The 19,100-nt window shown below is 31.5% G+C and overlaps 1 protein-coding gene across 1 annotated transcript; it reads left to right on the forward strand.

The window, feature by feature from the left end:
* The first annotated feature begins 3,446 nt into the window (after positions 1 to 3,446).
* On the forward strand, positions 3,447 to 18,588 carry LOC106463170 (5-formyltetrahydrofolate cyclo-ligase-like). Its single transcript, XM_013923170.2, has 4 exons — positions 3,447 to 3,731; positions 9,129 to 9,262; positions 11,332 to 11,459; positions 18,074 to 18,588. Exons 1-4 carry the CDS (start codon positions 3,606 to 3,608, stop codon positions 18,295 to 18,297), a joined length of 612 nt encoding a protein of 203 aa, XP_013778624.1. The 5' UTR covers positions 3,447 to 3,605; the 3' UTR covers positions 18,298 to 18,588.
* The last annotated feature ends 512 nt before the right edge of the window (positions 18,589 to 19,100 follow it).

Below are 19,100 nucleotides of genomic sequence, written 5' to 3' on the forward strand. Positions count from 1 at the left end.
ATGTATACCAGTCTAACATATATCTAGTAAATGCTAGAGCATTCACGAAGGAACAGGATAGTTCTAGAAACGTGGCGTGACACTAGTCACGTGACCTCGCTGACGCAACAGTATTATTTGTGTGTTCAGACTGTGGCTATTTTGCAACAATGCTTTATTTGTATACTGATGGCCATCAAGTGAAATGGCCTATACTACTTTATAGACTTCACAATTAGCCTTTCTTTCTCTCTTTTTGAAACACAAAATGTTATTGAAATATTGGGAAGACGAAATACATTGGATTCCTCATCAAAAAATTATTGGAGGATCCAAGCTACCCTGTTTCTTGATTAAGAAGGCGGGTAAGTTATTTTCACTATAGCTACCTGTTGTTCTGTGCATTTCAAATAAGATAGTATCTTTGTCTTCCCATAAAAAAAGGTTTCTGCAACGTAAACCTAACTATATATAATTAGACAATGGCCGTTTCCACTGGTCAGTCAGATGATGTCTAGAGTCTATAAACTCTCGTACGATAAATTGGAATGACTAACAATCACGTGAACAGCGCTAATCATCATGTGAAAGAATTAAGTTATGGTTTTAAGTACACAATGTGATGCTTTCTCAGACTAGGTCAAGCCTAAGGAGAAGATAATTTAAAAGAAGCTCTTGTAGAGTGAACAACGCTTAGCTTTTAACTCTCCAGTAAAAGCAACCGTCTATTGTCCTGAATAAATATGCACACACCGTTGTTTAAATTAAAATATAGATTGTTTTCACTGTGTTTCACATTTGTGCCCAGTCTGTTTCTTTAACAAATTTCTTTAGGTTCAGATAATTCAGAATTACTAGGTAATATATATATCGCTGTGGAATTTTCTGTTATTCTGTGCACCTATCTTAGTCAATCTAGGGGTAAATAAGTTTTACCAGAAGATACCATAGAGTTGATAGAAAGAAGAAACTTTTGGTTCCATGACCATAGGATATATCTTTGCACGCCCAGCATGGCCAGATGGTTAGGGCGCTCGACTCGCAATCTGAGAGTCGCAGGTTCGAATACCCGTCACACCAAACATGCTCGCCCTTTCAGCCGTGGAAGCGTTATAATGTGACGGTCAATCCCACTATTCATTGGTAAAAGAGTAGCCCAAGAGTTGGCGGTGGGTGGTGATGACTAGCTGCCTTCCCTCTAGTCTTACACTGCTAAATTAGGGACGGCTAGCGTAGATAGCCCTCGTGTAGCTTTGCGCGAAATTCAAAACAAACAAAAATATCTTTGCAGAGTTTTCTTTTTTCTTCTAGCGTGTGTATATTGCCCTTTACTTCTACTCTTGTGTTATTAAATTTTAAAATGCTTCTTCTTGAGGAAATATGGCATTTTCTATGACTGGATGGACTTACAACCAAATAAAAAAGTCAACCACTGAAGGGAGATCGTTATATGACAGAGCTGTAAGGTCTAGAATCAGTCCTGTCCTGGAAGTAAGACTTTTATCAATAATGTGAAGGTCCATGACACCTATCTCACTAGAGTGGCAGTCTCAAGAAGTAGAATTGTTGACATCTGGTGCATCCAGAATTGCTGATTGAGTTCTTCTCCTGAGGATCGAACTCAGTTTAATGGAAGTATAGGCAACTGAGGGTCATTGGGATGTAGTTTATGGCGAGCTCAAAATTACATGGGGTAATCTTTACAGGACTTTCTGGCCAAAGTAACACAACCCTAGCTCTGTTTGAGGTTCCGAGGCTAATTGAGAGAGATTGGAAGTGCTATTGATAAACAAAGTCTGACAGCTGGAGCTGTTTCATTTGCAGTTCAGACAGCTGGCATAAGCTGGTGACCTATGTCACTGTATATAGTAGACTTACTTAATTTACTACTAAGGCAAATCAGTTTACTTGAAAATACCACACCAGTTAAACGACTGTCTGACGTGCTGAATAAATATACAAACTGTTTTTTGGTTTAAAATAAAGATTGCTTTCACTGTATTTCACATTTTTGTTCAGTATTTTTCTTTCACAACTCTATTCAGAGATTTTAGAATCACTTTATGATACATATTTTGGTCGAATCTCTTGTTATTCTGCGAATTTATTTTATTCTCTCTTGAGATATATCAGTTTTACCTGAGAATACCACAAACGTATTAAAAAATAAAGTTTGGAAACTATACTTAACAGTATATTACTTCTAAAACTTTGGTGAAATGATCAAATGTCCCGTTGCACAATTTAAATCAGTAGTGAAGTGCAAAGGAATAGGAAAAATATGATTTAATGAAATCTTAGTGAATGATAATTTGTATTTGAAAGTTGTTGGTATACTCATAACTTTTTTTTGGGGGGGGGGGTAGTATCATAATCACCATTTTTAAATATTTACTTAACAAATATATAACATTTAATCGCTTAATGTGGCACAGCGTCATGTCTGAGGACTTACAACGCTAGATACCGAGTTTTGATACCAGTTGTGGGCAGAACACAGATAGATATTGTGTAGCTTTTGCTTAACTTAAAAAAACATTCTTAAAATCATGATTATTAATCAAACCATCTATTTTTATCGTGTCAGACAAGGAGGTTTTTTCAAATATCTAGAAGCCCATTTTTAAAGGTAAATTGGCCCAAAAATTTAAATCTGGAAGTAATTTTACACGTATCAACGTTTAAAAAACTCCAAATCAACTGGGATTTCCGAAAACGAGCATAAAAGCCCCAGTAAGTGTGCAGGCTTACGGCGCTAAAAATTGGGTTTCATTACCTGTGGTGGGCAGAGCACAGATAGCCCATTGTGTAGCTATGCGCTTAACAACAACCAACCAAAGCTAGCTTATAACTCTCTCTCTCTCTCTATATATATATATATATTGTTGCGTCAGCGAGGTCACGTGACTAGTATCACGCTACCTGTTTCTAGAAATATCCTGTTCCTTCAAGAATGCCCTAGCATTTACTAGATATGTGTTAGTCTTGTATATATAAGACGTTCACAACGTGACGGGACAACAGAGGTAATGAGTAATTGAATGTATGCTGATAAAATATTGTTGGCCACATGAGACGTGAGCGTTTGTTATAGAGCGACTGTTGAAATTAAGTGTATCGTAAAGTTGTATTCGGAAAGAATAAACTATTTTTATTTAAGAAAGGACTTGTGTCGCTAAAGTTTCGTCGGAACGAATTTACGGAAAATTAACTAACGAACGGAGACGTAACAATATATATATATGATAATTAAAAAAACGGAGGTATTTGAAAAATCGTTAAATAATCGATTAGCATACCTTAATCTTAACAAAAAGTATATGAAAAGGTTAAAAATAATCATAAATTATAGCAAAAATAAAATATATTAGAGTGGGATAATTTTGCCTTGAATTGTAATATTTAAAGTAGGCTAGAGGGAAGCTGTAGTAAATGTACCACTTGAGTTTGTTGAGGACTACGCCGATAGATGGAAAATAAAATTAATTAAGAAGCATACTTCACCGGGTTATTTACGTAACTCCCATAGCAATTTATACACATAGAGTAAATAGTTAGAATCAGATAGTAAACGTTTGACTAATCGAAACAATTATACTTTATCGTTGTCTTATAATATTTTCTCAATGAATTCTGCTGCTTCTACAGCGCTTCGAGCAGCTAAAGAAGCTTTAAGAGTTGAAGTTAAAAAGAAACTTCTCTCTATGTCTAAAGACGAGAAAATAAGACAGACAAAGCTTATCACAGAAAAGGTTTGTGATTTTTAACGTTGTTATTAAGTAATAAAATTGCTTGCGATTTCACGGTTTTTGGTTGGCATACCAGCGCTGTAGTTTTTGGCCTACGTTGGAAAAGTTAACAAATCTAACAGTAACAGTAGCATGGGCAGTTACAACTTACACTCAAGTTAGAGTTTACATTAAATCATGTAAACAGCAACCTTTATATTCCGAGTTTTGGACTAATAAAAATAGAAGCATACCGGAATATATGTATTAGAATTTCGAATAATAAACTCGTGGTGTTGGATAGTACTATTACTAGTAATGAGTATTGCTATTAGTATTTGTAGTTTGCCTCAGAGCTAGGTATTGCATGATTCCAGTTTCCTCTAATGGTAGTGGAAGTATAGTTATGCAACTTGTGTTAGTTATGAAAAAGGGTGTGGAAAGAGAACTAATATTTCATTTTTGTTTTGTTGTCTTAATTTTTTTTTTACTTTAGTGCCAAAGAACTTTAGAAGAGTAGTCTACATTTAGTGAAGGAGTTGCTGGGTTAATGATGACTTAATAAATATTATAAGATGTTATTTTAACATAACATATCGTTTTGAGACAACATGGGACCTGTTGGTCCATCTCAGGTGTTCCAGCCTCTTAAACTAAATTAAAATGATTAAAAAATAAATAAATAAAATAAATAATCTTGAAGCCAGCCCTTTTCATTTGTATACTTATCAAGCTTTTTCTTAAACTCACTTAAATTTACTGCCTCTACAACAGCTGAAGGCAACCCATTTGAAAGGCCAACCACACTGCTAGAAAAATGAAACTTAGCTGAAAATGACTCCTACCTTGCAAAAATTTATATTTGTGGTCACTAGTCCTACTATTCTCATTGTTAAAATATAAAAAGATGATGTATCAAAGCTATCAATTCCCTTTACAATCTTAAACACCTCAATCAGATCCCCCTTAACTCTTCTTTTTTCTAGAGAAAATAATTTAGAGATTTCAGCTTCTCGTTGTATGACAACCCGTTCATCTCAGGCACCATTCTAGTAACCCTTGTTTGAACCCTTTCCAACAATTCAATGTCTTTCCTAAGGTAAGGAGCTCAAGACTGAGCACAATATTCCAAATGTGGCCTAATTAATGACCTATACAATGAAAATATAACCTCTTTAGACTTGTATTCAATATTTTTAAAGATACAACCTAAAATCCTATTTGCCCTACCACTAGCAACAGCACACTTCTTGGATGCCTTTAGAGACTGATCAGCTATTACACCAAGATCCCTTTTCTTCATAACACTATTAAGGTTATTCCCATCCAAATTATACTTATAATTAAAATTATGATTACCCACATGCATTATCTTCCATTTACTATAATTAAAACCCCTCTGCCATTTATGACAGAACTCCATTTGTTACAACTCTGCTTTCTTCCATCCAGCCACTCTTCTATCCAATTTTATCCAACTTATCTCCCACACCTATACAGCTAATTTTTTTTTCACAAACCTTTTATATGGCACCTTGTCAAATGCTTTCTGAAAATCCAAATCCACCAAATCTACACCCTTAAACCTTATCTACATAAGCAGTAATCTTTTCAAAGAATGTTAAAAGATTTTTAAGGCAAGATTTTTTCCTTTGTAAAGCCATGTTGACTATACAATAAAATTCTAAACTTTGTTAAATGACTTTGCAAAGCATCTTTTAATAGACTTTCCAAAACTTTTCCCACAACTGATGTAAGACTAATGGGTCTATAATTACTAGAACAAATTTTATCATCTCCCTTGAAAAGAGCAGTTACTAGAAGTAGAATGCTGGATGAGTGAACCATAAAAGCATGAGGTGGGAAATTAGTTTTAGTACTGAGATGTGTAGAGATTTGTGCTTTCGATATGGATGTATAAAATTTTGAGAGAAGCATTGCTGTTGTAGAGAAAGGAGAAAAATGGTTTTGGATTAAGAATTTTGAACAAAGATTGTACATGTAGAAAAAACAAAAGATGACATAAGGATAATTGGCCCACTAATGTCACCTCCGAACAACAACTTTAAAAAAATTGTATTTACATATCGAAGAAAGTTTTAAAATAATATATATATATATATATACTAATAGCTAAAATCATATCACAGCCATTTCAATAGCAAAGGAACCAAAACCCTACACAATACCTAGACTGAATCCTCATCAAGTTGTGTACAAGGTTTTAATAACCATATTGTCTTTGACTAAAATGGATGAAAATTGTAGCTAGTTTTGTTTTCTTTAATAAAGAAGTTATATCAGCATGTTGGAAAGAATTCAAAGTCTTGTTTTAAGTACAAGGAGAGCTAGGCTAATGTTTTGGTTTTGTTTTCTTTGGAATATAGAAGAATGACAGGTGACTGATTTTAAATGCTCAAAATTATTAGGGGCTCAAACATTCTTCCTATATAGTTCGAATAGTGGTTCAATACAGTAGGAAATACAGACTTGTGAATTAAATGTAATATTTTAAGCTGTGTAAGTTTTGTGTAGATTAATCGATATAATTGGTTCCCATGAGAAGTGGTTACATCAATTAGTGTCATGCAAAATAAACAATTAATCAAAATTATGATTTAATCTATTAATATCACAAAATAATCTACTAATCAAAAATGAGTGTTTCCAAATATTACTGTATTTAATTATTTCAACTATCCAAGTAATCAAAATATTGCCATTATGATTTCTCATTATTATTTTTGATTAATTAAAGATTATTCAGATAGGTAAATTAGTGTCACAACTCATGCAAATAATCAGAATTAAAGTTTCTTATTATTACTATTTTTGATTATTCCAACTATCCAAATCATGTGTGAATAATGAACTAGTTGAATGGAATCGATTAATGAGCCTGATGATTAATTGATTACCAAATTCCAACAATTGACCAGATCTAATGGCACTCAGTAGAAGTATCATTTAAGTGACAATTGCAGTGAATTAGGACTTTTATGTCTTAAAATAATTTTCGATGAAAATGAAGTCACAGATTTCAATGATTGATCACTTGATGCTTGCACATTGTACTTGTCTACACTCAAAAAATAACTGTTTAAAGAGCAATTATTTCTAACCCTACAACCTCTCATAAGCTGCTTAAATTTTATAACTTCAGATTTGCCATTACCAATATTATTAGTTTGAATAATGCCTACAAAAAAAACTTTTTTTTCCTTAGATCCACACATCAAATTATTCTGTCAACAATATTGTGAACTGTAACATCCAGTGAGAATTCTAATCTTAGAAATTGTATGAGTTCCTTTGATAATATACTTGTACCTATTTTTTGAATCCCAGTGTGCAGAAAGTCTCTTAATTTCTACATTTTCTTTTCTTCCCTTCCATAACTAACTTTGACTTTTTTTTTGTTAAACCTTTTAATTTTATGGCTTCTTTTGGTAATCTGTTTCTTCATTTTTTAAATCCCGTGATCTTTCCCAAAGCAGACTTTCCTCTAATGAATGAGTTGTAGTAATATTTTACGTTGTACTCTATTCATATACACTGAGTCTTCACATGTTAAACTTAATGAACTCTGCATGTATTCTTCCATTACTCTTAACCATAATGACCAGGAAAAAAAACATTAACTTCACAGAAAAACAAAAGCTTTAGAAGTAGCAAAATATCATTATCTGATATCAGCATTTTTTATATTTCTTTACACTGTTTACCCAGTCAAAGTAAAGAGATGGAAAAAAATCCTAACACTGTATAAGGTAATGAAAGTAACTGTGAAATTTAAAGTAACATTAAAAATAACTTGCATATAAAGTCAAAAACAGGAACTTTTGATTTATATCAGTGACACAGATGAAAGAATGGTCAATAAATTACTTAAATTTGCTGATGATATCAAAGTTGTGGGTATTGCTGGCTATGAGGAGGAGGATGCACTTGGGATATCGTAATTAGAATTATAAGTATAATTTTGATGGGAATAACCTTAACAGTGTTATGGAAGAAAAGGATCTTGATGTTGTGGTTGATCAATCTGTTAAATCATCCAAGCAGTGTGCTGCTGCAAGTGGCAAGGCAAATATAATTTTAAGTTGTTATCTATAGAAATATTGAATACAAGTTTAAAGAGGATATAATGTCATTGTATAGGTCATTGGTTAGCCCACATTTGGAGTACTCTTTTTTTTTTTTAAGTCTTGGGCTACTTACCTTAGAAAGGACACCATATTGTTGGAAAAGGTTCAGAGGAAGGCTACTACGATGATACCTTAAATTTAGACGTTGTCATATGAAGATAACTTAATGTTTGTTAAATTGTTTTCTCATGAAAAAATAAAACGAGTTTGATTGAGGTGTTTAAGATTGTTAAGGGAACTGATAGTGTTGATGCATCTTTTTTTTTGTACTTAATGTTGAGAATAGTGCGACTAGTGGACACAAATATAAATTTTGGCAGGGTAGCAAATCATCTACACCTAAGACAGCTTTAAGTTTCTGACGGGGTGGTTAGCTTTTGGAATAGGTTGTCTTCAGATGTGGTAGATGCAGTTCATATAAGAGTTTAAGGGAAGGCTTAATAAATATTTGAATGATAAAGGCTGGCTTTCAGTGTTTTGTTTTTATTTTAAAGTTTAGTATAGTGGATGGAAGGTTACCTGTTGTCGTTGTCCTTAAATTATACGTATTTATGTATATAATGTAACATTAAAGGACAACAAGAGACCTATTGGTCCATCTAGTTCCATTCCATACATTAAACCAAACACTAAAAACATCAAAGCCAGAACAGAAAGAAAAGCAAACAAATGTGTGCTCAAAATTAATGAGTTATTTTTGTTACCTTTAACTGACTACAGGATTTGTTTGGGAAGGGAATATTTTTTCAAGTTACAGTGTATCCTAATTCATTATTACAGAATAGGCTATAAAGAACAAAGAAACAAAATGACTAAAGCAAGGCAATCTTAATGACTTTCTGAACCATGTGTTGTCACCATTAAAGCATGAAACTAAGTAACTAAAAAATGTTAAATATATATATATATCCCTAAAGCAGGTAGAAAACATACAATATACGTGAACATCACACAGATAATTTCTGCATGAATAAGGTAATACAAAATAATATGAAGGTTGCAAGGTCGTTATTTAAGTTATATCTTTAGTAAAAAAAAACAGAAAATATATAAATGTAGTAATAAGGATTAGTTACTAAAGACATATATAATTCTTTTTGTTCCATTTTCTTTTGGGTATTTACTGTAAATTGTGTCTGAAAAAGTTAGTATTCTGCCCTAAGATTTATACTTGCTTTGTTATATGACAATTAGACCTTTGGTTTAAAAAATAAAACTTATTTGGTCCCAGTATTCAAAGTTGAAAGTGATTTTTTTGTTTATTTTCTCACAGTTGTTGAACTATGAGCGTTTCAAGAACAGCCATAGAATTTCTTTGTACTTGAGTACTGAACATGAGGTTCAAACACATGGAATCCTGGAACAGATTTTGAATATGGGAAAAGAATGTTTTGTTCCTAAATACGAGTAAGTTTCAGTTATGCTGGTTTTAAATCTTTTATGTATACTGATGTCTGTTTTCCAATATGCCTACAGTCACCATTGAGACCATTCCCTGACATAATACACCACCATATTCTTATTGAGACCATTCCCTGACATTACGTATATTACATCTTTGCATACATAATTAAATCAACCATTAATCAACTTAGAACACTCTCTCATTTGTTTTGCAATGCTTATACTTACTTAGCAATAATTTAAACTTTCTAGTAGATTTTTAGCTACGAAGAAATAAATATGATACTTATATCTTGCAAGTTCACTCCTGAAGATAACCTGGTAAATGTTGAAACACATGGTCAGCATTTTAGAAAGGTTTTTAATTGTGTATCAATTTTAATGTTGTGTGTTGTTTATTTATTACACAGTTATTGTTGATAAAAATTTTGTTTTAGCTGCTCACTTGTGAACTTGTTTTTCCTTTGCTGTCTATGTTCAATTTATTATTTGCTTAACAATCTCGAGCATGAATTTTTGCAGAAACTTTTGTTTTTTATGTTGGACATCAGTGTAATTAAATATCATAAGTGTATGAGAAACATACTAAGAATTACTAATGGATGTGAACATGATCCAAAAATCAACATCATCTGATATTCTCGTCATTTTTACCTGATGCATCCTCATTGAATACAAAATTTTATCTTGGTTTTTGTCAAATTTTAATGTCCCAGAATCGTGTTTTCAGTATTTATTTTGAATTGTAAACCAACTATATGTGATGTGATTGATAAAAACATTTAAAAATATTTCAGTTAATAAAAGACAAACTAGGCCTAACAAGATATATAATCATTAACTAATGCATTACATAAGGCCTACATGTATTATTCAACTTTAAAGTTAATATTTCTAATACTAGGCTTGTTGCACTTTCATTTTGATTTGCCTGGCTCTCATTTTCTTGATAAGTAAGCTTTCTTTGACACTGAGTAGTTGTTCATCATTTACTGTTCCTGATCTGCTGAAATTTTTGGAAGTCATTTTTTTTTCTATGTGATTTCAAAGCATGATAGATGTCCTTGCACTCTGGGCACTGGTATTTATAAGTGACTTGTTCTTGAAAGTAAATTTTTTTCATCCTTATAGCTGGTTTGAATAAAATCCTAAGTTTGATTTGCAGGAAGATCTATTTTCATTAGCACAATTTGTTGTCTGATTTTCAGTCTATGCGTACTTGTGAAGGAAAAAGTTATATAAATTGTTTTCTCAGGTTCTTCCATAGGCTGTTTCATAGGAGTGTTAGCACTCATAAAAAAATATTTTTTCACCTCATTTATGAATGTGGTGGGTAAACTGTTTTTAATCAATATATTTCTATGTTTTTGACTTTTTAAAAACAGGCTGTGTATACTGAATAGCTAAAATTTTTTATGTAATAAAACTTTAAACATTCAAAGACAAGATTAATACAATGAACAGATCAAAGGTTACTTAAAAAATACCACTGCCCTGTATGCAAGGCTATGAATGCATAAAAGAACACTGATGCTAAAAACCTTAGTAGTTCGATCATGTTTCATGCCTTGAAAGTATGTGAAAAAATAGGACTTCCAAAAAATTTTTAAATATTAAGAATAGCAGTTAATGAATAACAACTTGGCATCAAAGAGAGCCTACTTACCAAGAAAATGAGATTGAGACTCCCATGCTGAATGAAATTCAAAGTGCAACAAGCCTGTTGTTAGAAATATGAACTATGCATAAGTAAGTAAATTAAACTGGAAATTAAAGTTTATCAAATTTTGTTTAGAATATTTTGTAGCATTTCTCTAATTTCAAAAAAATATAAATTTGTGATAGTAAAATGCACATTGAATGTTACTTATTTTTATAAAATTTTGTAAATAAACCAAGGGGTTATCACTGATATTAACTATAGAGACATCTAAAACTTAATAATTCATAGTATGCAGTTAATTGTAGAAAGATTTATCTAGTGTAATGGAAATGACATACTGTTTATTTCTAATTTATACCTGTACACTTTATCAATGTCATAAAACAATGATTCTTTTCTGTTTTTGAAGTCCAAACAGCCAACATATGTATATGGTCAAACTTCACTCTACAGATGACTTGCCCAAGCTTTCTCTGATGAACTGGAGCAATGGCCAGAAAGTTGAGGATAGCATTCGAGATGATGCTCTTGTTGCAGGTAAGTCTGTTCATAAATGTTTACATTAAAACATCTGTTTAAGATATGTAATTGTATTAAGCTATGACCCTTGTTACTTTAACTTTTGGTATTTCAGTATTTATGCTTATTTTGACAAATGTATTTGTCATAAGTCTGTGCAGAATTAAATCTGTGTTTCTTCACACAAAATATAATATCTGATCAAGAAAGACAGTAACATAGAAGATGTAACAAAAATGTCATACACTGGTGTTCTATAGCTCAGAATGAAAGAAAACTCCCAGCACTCACTAGTTTCATTTGTTTTACCAGTTTATTCTTTTAATTGGATTGAAAATTATGTAATTAAAAATATTTGTTTTCAGTATTTCTAAAGGAATAGAAAATTATAAAATGTAGTATATGTATTACATAAGCATACATCGTATGTAAATGTAAATATATTTGAGATCCAGAGTGCCAAGTGGTTAATTTTTTTTTTGAGCAAATTTTAGCAATGTGTTTCAAAGGCTTTTTTGTTATAACACAAATAATGTTGATTTTTTAAGTTTACATTTCTGACACAAACAGAATGAAGAAAAAAATGTACATTTTTAACTACTTTAGTAAGGCAAAACACAGCCTAGCACTAACATTTGTGCAAAATAATCCTCGCTCAGCACAAAAGCCTAGTGTTTAATAATGTTTACATTATTATATTTACTCCCACAATTAAGACTATTATATTACTTGTTAATGCCCACTGTTAGTACAACTGGACAGCATTATGCAAAAGTGATCTAACCCACAATTCGTAGTTTTGAGTAAATGACCAAAATGTTTTACTTTCCTACAAAAAATCAGTGATGAATACCAGATGTTCATTTTGATTTTAATCAATGGAGATCACTATTATGTGTTAGAACAGAACACTAACATGACAATAAACTGTTCATTATGATACAAAAAATGACAGTTAGTGTCTTAGGTCATTTTTGTCTGAAACAGATTTCCCAAAACTGGTACTTTTCAAAAGCTATCAAGAAATGTAATAATATTCAAATCAAATTTTAAACAAGTTATTATAGACCTATTAAAAAAAACGACTGTGAAAACAAGTATTTTCATTCTAATCATTAGTGCTTATTGTTGTAGCACTTGAGGTAAAGAGTGTTAGTTGTCCTCAATAAGAAAATTCAGCTCTCCATCAAAGCTGTCAATGATATTCTCATCTTGAAGGATGGAGTGGTAGAATGGCTTGCAGTCATCTGGGATGAGACACATTAGGTCTCTCAAATCATATGCTTTGCCACTGTCACTTTTTCCTCTCAGACCATAGCAAAGGCAAGACTTTTGTGAAAGGACAGCTGGGGTGCTCCCTAGTACAACATGTAATGTTGAGCTTCTGGGTCACGATTTTGAACAAAGAGGTCCTCATGAAGACTACACTGCTCTCACCTTTCCTGAGTTGTATCTCACGTGTCATCAGCCAGTTAACATTTTTACCCTCTGTATCTACTTTCTGTTGACAATTGCTTTCTCTGGCAATAAAAATAAAATGCACAAATCTACTGTTATGGGGGAGGAAGAGGTGGAAGGAATACCTGACCCTCCCAGGTCCAACAAAATTGGACCTAAAAATCCGATACAGCGAATGATGATTACATGTAGCAACTAATGTTAAAACTTTGCTCTGTGAAGTGTTATTCAATGGTCAGAAGGCAAAACTATACTGTATTTTGCACTTTTTCTGAGCCATTTTCATGACCTTACTCTGAAATGAGTACTTTTGTGGAATTTGCTAAACCCAAATCAGTTGAACGTTGTGTTAGGGTTAAGGATATTTCAAAGTGTAATTTTTCAAATGCACAAAAGTGCTCTGAATATAAAAAGGTGCTAAGAGCACTGTGGACACCCTTTTGTTGGGAACGATGACAAAATGAGATGGAACTGAGATGAAAAAAGTTAAAGAATTATCTACATGCACATGTAAACTTTTATAGAACATTCAACATGTTACCGTTACCATTTTGAAAGTTGCTTTGCAAAAATCATCTAACCCGCATAGGTCATTTTACAGAACTGGTATCTTTAATATCATGAGTGTGGGTTGGAACTTTCTTATGTATAGAGCAATCTAAAGGGATTGAGCTTAGGTAATTTTTCACAAGAAAGACTAACACTTATTAGCTTGGAAAAGATAATAAAAAAAATGTTTTTAAGATTTTGTGTGTTAGGTCACTTTTGCATAACACCGTCCAACTAATACTTTCCTACTACTATAGCTTAATGTGTCTGTTTGGTTCAGCAGTAATCAATAATCTCAAAAGATAGTTTACAAACTATAGTTTTAGAAGTACTAAGAAAATCTATACATATATACCAGATGTGTAATAGTACAAATGATTTTAATTGTATTACAAGTTACACTATAGTTAAAATTAGTTCAGAACTGAAACAATAATCAACATGTAATTTACAGTGATAGTGGCAAAGAGTCGTCTGACAGTGTGTAGTCATTGATTGGTGGACTGTTGAGTTGGATTCACTGGTGAAAACTTTTAACAGCTTCACAAAAGAGTCATTCAACATATGAGCCTGTGAAAATATTTCAGAATTGTTAGTTTTAATAATATACTTTTGAAAACTCAGCAAATGCTGAAGATTTTGGTAATTTAAATGAAATTAAATTTTAGATGGAAAACAATAATTATCACCTCCCAGCAGTGTAGAAAAGCTACTTCTCTTGTTGCTTGTTATTTTGCATTAAAAAAAACCTTTGAGCCAGGAAATCTTAAATGCCTAACAAATAGAAAACACACTGTTAATTTTATATGATTAATTATGCATACATGATGCTTTTGTATCTTGAAACATGTTAGAATTAAAGGTTTATCATTAAATAAAGAGCTGTGTAACTACTGAGGTAACCCCAGGTACTAGAGCAGCCTTTGTTTAGTTAGTATTATTATTCTAAAGTTGAATTTTTGTTGACAAAAACTATTTTCAGGTGGTAAATATTTGAGAACACACTTTATCTTATTTTAATCAGTGAAATTAAAAACTTTTTCAGAATTGGAAATGAATGAGGTTTGGCATTTAACACAAATATTCAAGCATTAGTTATGTTGATTAGTGTCAAATAAAGTAATCCATTAGAAAATTACAGTCAAATCAATTAATGTTTTGAAAACTAATCAACTAATCGGAATTAGTATTTCAAATTATTACTGTTTTTATTATTCCCATAGTACAAGTAATTGAAATATTGCCATTATGTTACTCATTATTTTCAATTAATTCAAAGTTGGTTAGCTTAGTCAATTAGCATCATGACTCACAAAAATAATCAACTAATCATACTTAGTGCTTACAAGTATTCCAACTATTTAATCCTCATATGAGAATAATTGATTAGTTCAATGTAATCAGTTAATGAACCTGATGATTAATATATTATCAAATTCCACTATTTCTCATCTGAAGACATGAAATTCATTGAGATGTAACAAAACATTTCTTTAAGGCTTAGCTCCATGTCTCAAAAATTTTATTACCATATAAAAACTTTAGAGGTAAAATGAACTTCTTTTCATCTTAAATCACATAAAAAACAGTTGCATGTTGGGCTTCTATTTGTGTGATTTATGTGCATATATATATTTTTGTAATATTACTTTCTGCAGACATCTATACGTTATACAGTCTGTGATGACCAGTTGTGTGTATTTACAGTGAAGGTTCAGGTGTTCAGTGTGTTGAAGTGTTTGAATAATACATTAGAGGGTGTAAACTTTGTATTATAATTATGTGTAAATAATTGTAATGTTCCACAATTACAGATGGTTTTTGTGCTACAATTGTTTATATTATTGTTGTGTACTTTTAGAATTTTCAAGATGTTAAAACTTATTTGTATATGTTTTTATATATCTGCTTTGTTATGTTGGTCCTTTTTTTAACACCAAGCTTCGTCTGTTTGTTTCTAAAATACTAAGTGATGATGTCACATTTCCCCCTCATTCATCCTCACAATGTAACTTTTAAAACAACAGTCCTTTTTATTGATGCAAATGTTTCTAGCTGTAACAAAAAATGAATGGTGTTTATGCTCAGTATTTTCTAGCCAATCTAGAATGTGATTAGAAAATTCTACCTTCTCTACTTTCAATTGATCATAATACCTTACTTATCTAAATGACATCATTAATACAGATATAAGGTATAAAGTTTAATATTGAATCACTGTAACATTTATAGAGCTTATGAAATGCATGTAGTTGGTCTGTTAGTGATTGGAAGAGGTGAAAAATGTTTTTAATTGTTTATTGATTTTAACATTGTGTGTTATTTATCTATTTATTATATAGTAACAATTCAGAAGTTTTTAGTGTAATATCACATGCATTTGTAAGTATTCAACATGTAGACTTCTACATCTTCTCTGTTCCATGATATTGATACTAGTACATTAATTGGGAGAGAACTGCTGTTTGCTTGTTCAGTAGAAAATACCTTTTTTTGATACTGTCTGGTTAACCTTTGATATATCTGACAAGGTACCTTACTACTGCTCACATACATAGCTACTCTCATTCAATGCTGCCTTCTATTTGCCAAATTTTTTTAGCATGCCACAAGCCTTTCACTTCTGTGTACACTTTGGTTCACAAAGTTTAACTGATTCACGCATGCAACAAACCTCCACCAATAGATGTGCCACACACATGTGACTCATGTGATTCCCTCTGTGATATTCTACTTAACTATCACTTCTTGATGCTTATGTTTGGATGTTTTATTTAGTGCCCTCTTTGCATTTTGAAATTTTGTAGTATTTATTTTTTCAGTTTCCTTTTTTTTAAATTACCTCCAGAATATCTGATATACATATCTACAGTTTTTAAGTATTTCTTTATATTTTATGTGATATTTACTCTTCTGTACCACAAGGTGGCACTAAATCAGTAGTGTAGGGTAAAATGAGTATTTGATAATAATTACATCAAATATATATCTTGTTGAATAGCACTCTATAAAAAGTCATGGCATGCACACCCATGAATATAGGGTTAAAGTAAAGATAGTTCACCACAGGATTATTTAAGCTGGTGCTGTTGGAAACCTCATTAGTTCCATCATTTTTATGAAATTGCAAAATAAGACAAATATCTGGGACTTGTAATGTTTTTACATTAGATTAAGAAACTTGTAAATGTTGTTTGGAGCAAATTTCAAACAATGTTTCATTTTTCTTGTCTAAATTGTGCCATTTGATTTGAAAAAAAGAAGAGAAAATATTACCCCAATTATTGTCATTTATGTATTTATTGTTGAAAGTATTAAGTAGTTAGCATATGTGTGGAGATATGAAGAATAACGATAAGGAAACTAAAAATACAAGGTTGGATCAATTATTTAACTCTCACGTTTGTCTTGAAAGTTGCAAATCCTTTACTTGGTATTCTGTAAATAAAAATAGCTGTATTGTTTTACAAATGAGTTAAATCAGCTTATGCAATGCATATCACTCAAAATTTCACATAAAAATCACACAGAACTTGGGCAGATGAATAAAAGCAAGTGTAATAATTTTGAGCTATATGCAGTGTTTGGCATAATAACAACTATTCTGAAATCTGAAGCACATAAATTGTTCAGTGTAATGGCTGATAAGTAAATCTTGCATCAAGTTATACATTGGGCACAGTTAAATTAAAGGGTTAGCAAAAGGGTACAATTACCCCGGATCTTCCTGATTGAAGGAGCTTTCTGATTAAGGGAAAAATAAATCAAAAACTGTATGTCTCTTTGGAAAAAGTGTTTACAGCTGTTTCACTATGTAAAGAGCAATTTTAATCATTTCATATAAACCTGTTATTTTGTAATTTTTCATTAACATGTTTTTATTGTAAGTATTATAATTATTAATTTGAATGTTTTCTACCCACTGCTTGTGTTTGTGGGTTGCTGAAACTGTTGTTAATAAACAGAATTGAATTGTGTTTGACTTATTTATGAAGATCAGTTCTGAGGGCTCCTCTACAAAATTTGCCTAGAGCCCCCTAAGTCCTGAAAATGCAGGACATGACAAAACCAGATCGTTTTTAGGGAATCGTGGGAAGTCATAATAAGACTGGAAATATATTTAATCATTATAAGTAAATATGTAAGAATACTGTATTAAATTAGCTACATTCATTACTGTGTTTATTTTTAATTCTGAAACATGTAGTTAGCTTGCTTTGATCAGAAGTTAGTATTAGATACTGTGTTATTAAGCAATGTAAAAAGTGTATTATAAGTACTTATTTGGATCTGTATTCTATATATATTTGACTTTTTTAATTAATATAAAGTTTTATTTTAAAAACTAAATGTATCTGAAATAAGTTTTCAATATTTTCAAGCAAAATCCATAATGGGCCTGTGAAGACCCATATTCAGTGTCATATTGTATTGATTCATCACACTTTGTACCTTGCATAAAAATATTATTAATAAATACCTTTTAATGAAATCAATATCACACTTGTTTAATGTGAGAAGTTAGGTTCTTTTTTTGATCTATCATATATTTCCTTGATTAGATTAGTTTGAAAATGTTTTTCAGAAATTGTTGACAAATATGCTATTTTTGGCTTCTACTTTAGGTGGGCTAGATTTGATGGTGATCCCTGGTTTAGCCTTTGACAAACGAGGTGGTCGTATTGGAACTGGCCAGGGCTATTATGATGTCTATATTGATCAATGCTTACATGATCCTCATGGTCGTCCTTACCTAATTGGTTTAGCATTTCAGGAACAGATACTACACAGTATTCCTATGGATGAGCATGACTTTGTTGCTGATGACATTCTCTACCCAGATAAGTAGAACATGTTCATGACTGAAATAAATTCTTCAGTATGCTACTTTCAGTCTGTGTTACAATAGCCTTATATATATATATATATGCTTTATTTTTAGCATGGTTTGCATTTAGACTTGCAGTATCGTCGTTATCGAGATAGTTACTTAGATTCTCATGTACGGGACTGACCTTTGGCATAGCTCTTGTCATACAACTTCTGAACAGTGTACCAGTGGATATAAATTATACCATTCTTTGATATTTTATTTTGATCAGAATTAGCTGACACTTATGGATCTTACCAGAAGATACGATCAAAATAAAATATCAAAGAGTGGCATAACTCTGAATTAGCTGACTCTTATGGATCTTACCAGAAGATATGAGTTATGCCACTACTGATATTTTATTTTCATTAGACTTAGCTGACATTTATGAATTTAGAGTTTTAGAGCATTTTAATGTTTACACATCAGCATCTTGTAACATGAACTGTTGTACTTTGTTTTATTTTATTTTTGAAATTAATCTTTGAATTTTCAAAACTATTACATTACAGTTTAGGTGCATGCAGACGTGGCATTATTAAGTAGTTGAGTTAGACAATTGTCTGGGTGGAAAACCTAGAAAAGTTTTATGTTAATTTTATTTTTTATAGACTCAATTATCACATACTTGTTTTACATAGGTAGTCCTGTATTACTGACTTGGAACCTGAGAGAGAGAGAGACTTATTAAGAGTATCAACTTAAATGTAAAACAAAGATCTAATGATTCATGAAACTATACTTTATAGAAACACTTCACACCTTTGCTGCTAAAAAAA

The sequence above is a fragment of the Limulus polyphemus genome, unplaced genomic scaffold (genome assembly GCF_000517525.1).
Source record: "Limulus polyphemus unplaced genomic scaffold, Limulus_polyphemus-2.1.2 Scaffold1341, whole genome shotgun sequence".
Lineage (NCBI taxonomy): Eukaryota > Metazoa > Arthropoda > Merostomata > Xiphosura > Limulidae > Limulus > Limulus polyphemus.

Coding starts and splice junctions, on each gene's coding strand:
- LOC106463170 (XM_013923170.2), top strand. CDS start 3,606: ATGAATTCTGCTGCTTCTACAGCGCTTCGAGCAGCTAAAGAAGCTTTA. Junction 3,732..9,128: donor CAAAGCTTATCACAGAAAAG/GTTTGTGATTTT, acceptor ATTTTCTCACAG/TTGTTGAACTATGAGCGTTT. Junction 11,460..18,073: donor AGATGATGCTCTTGTTGCAG/GTAAGTCTGTTC, acceptor CTTCTACTTTAG/GTGGGCTAGATTTGATGGTG.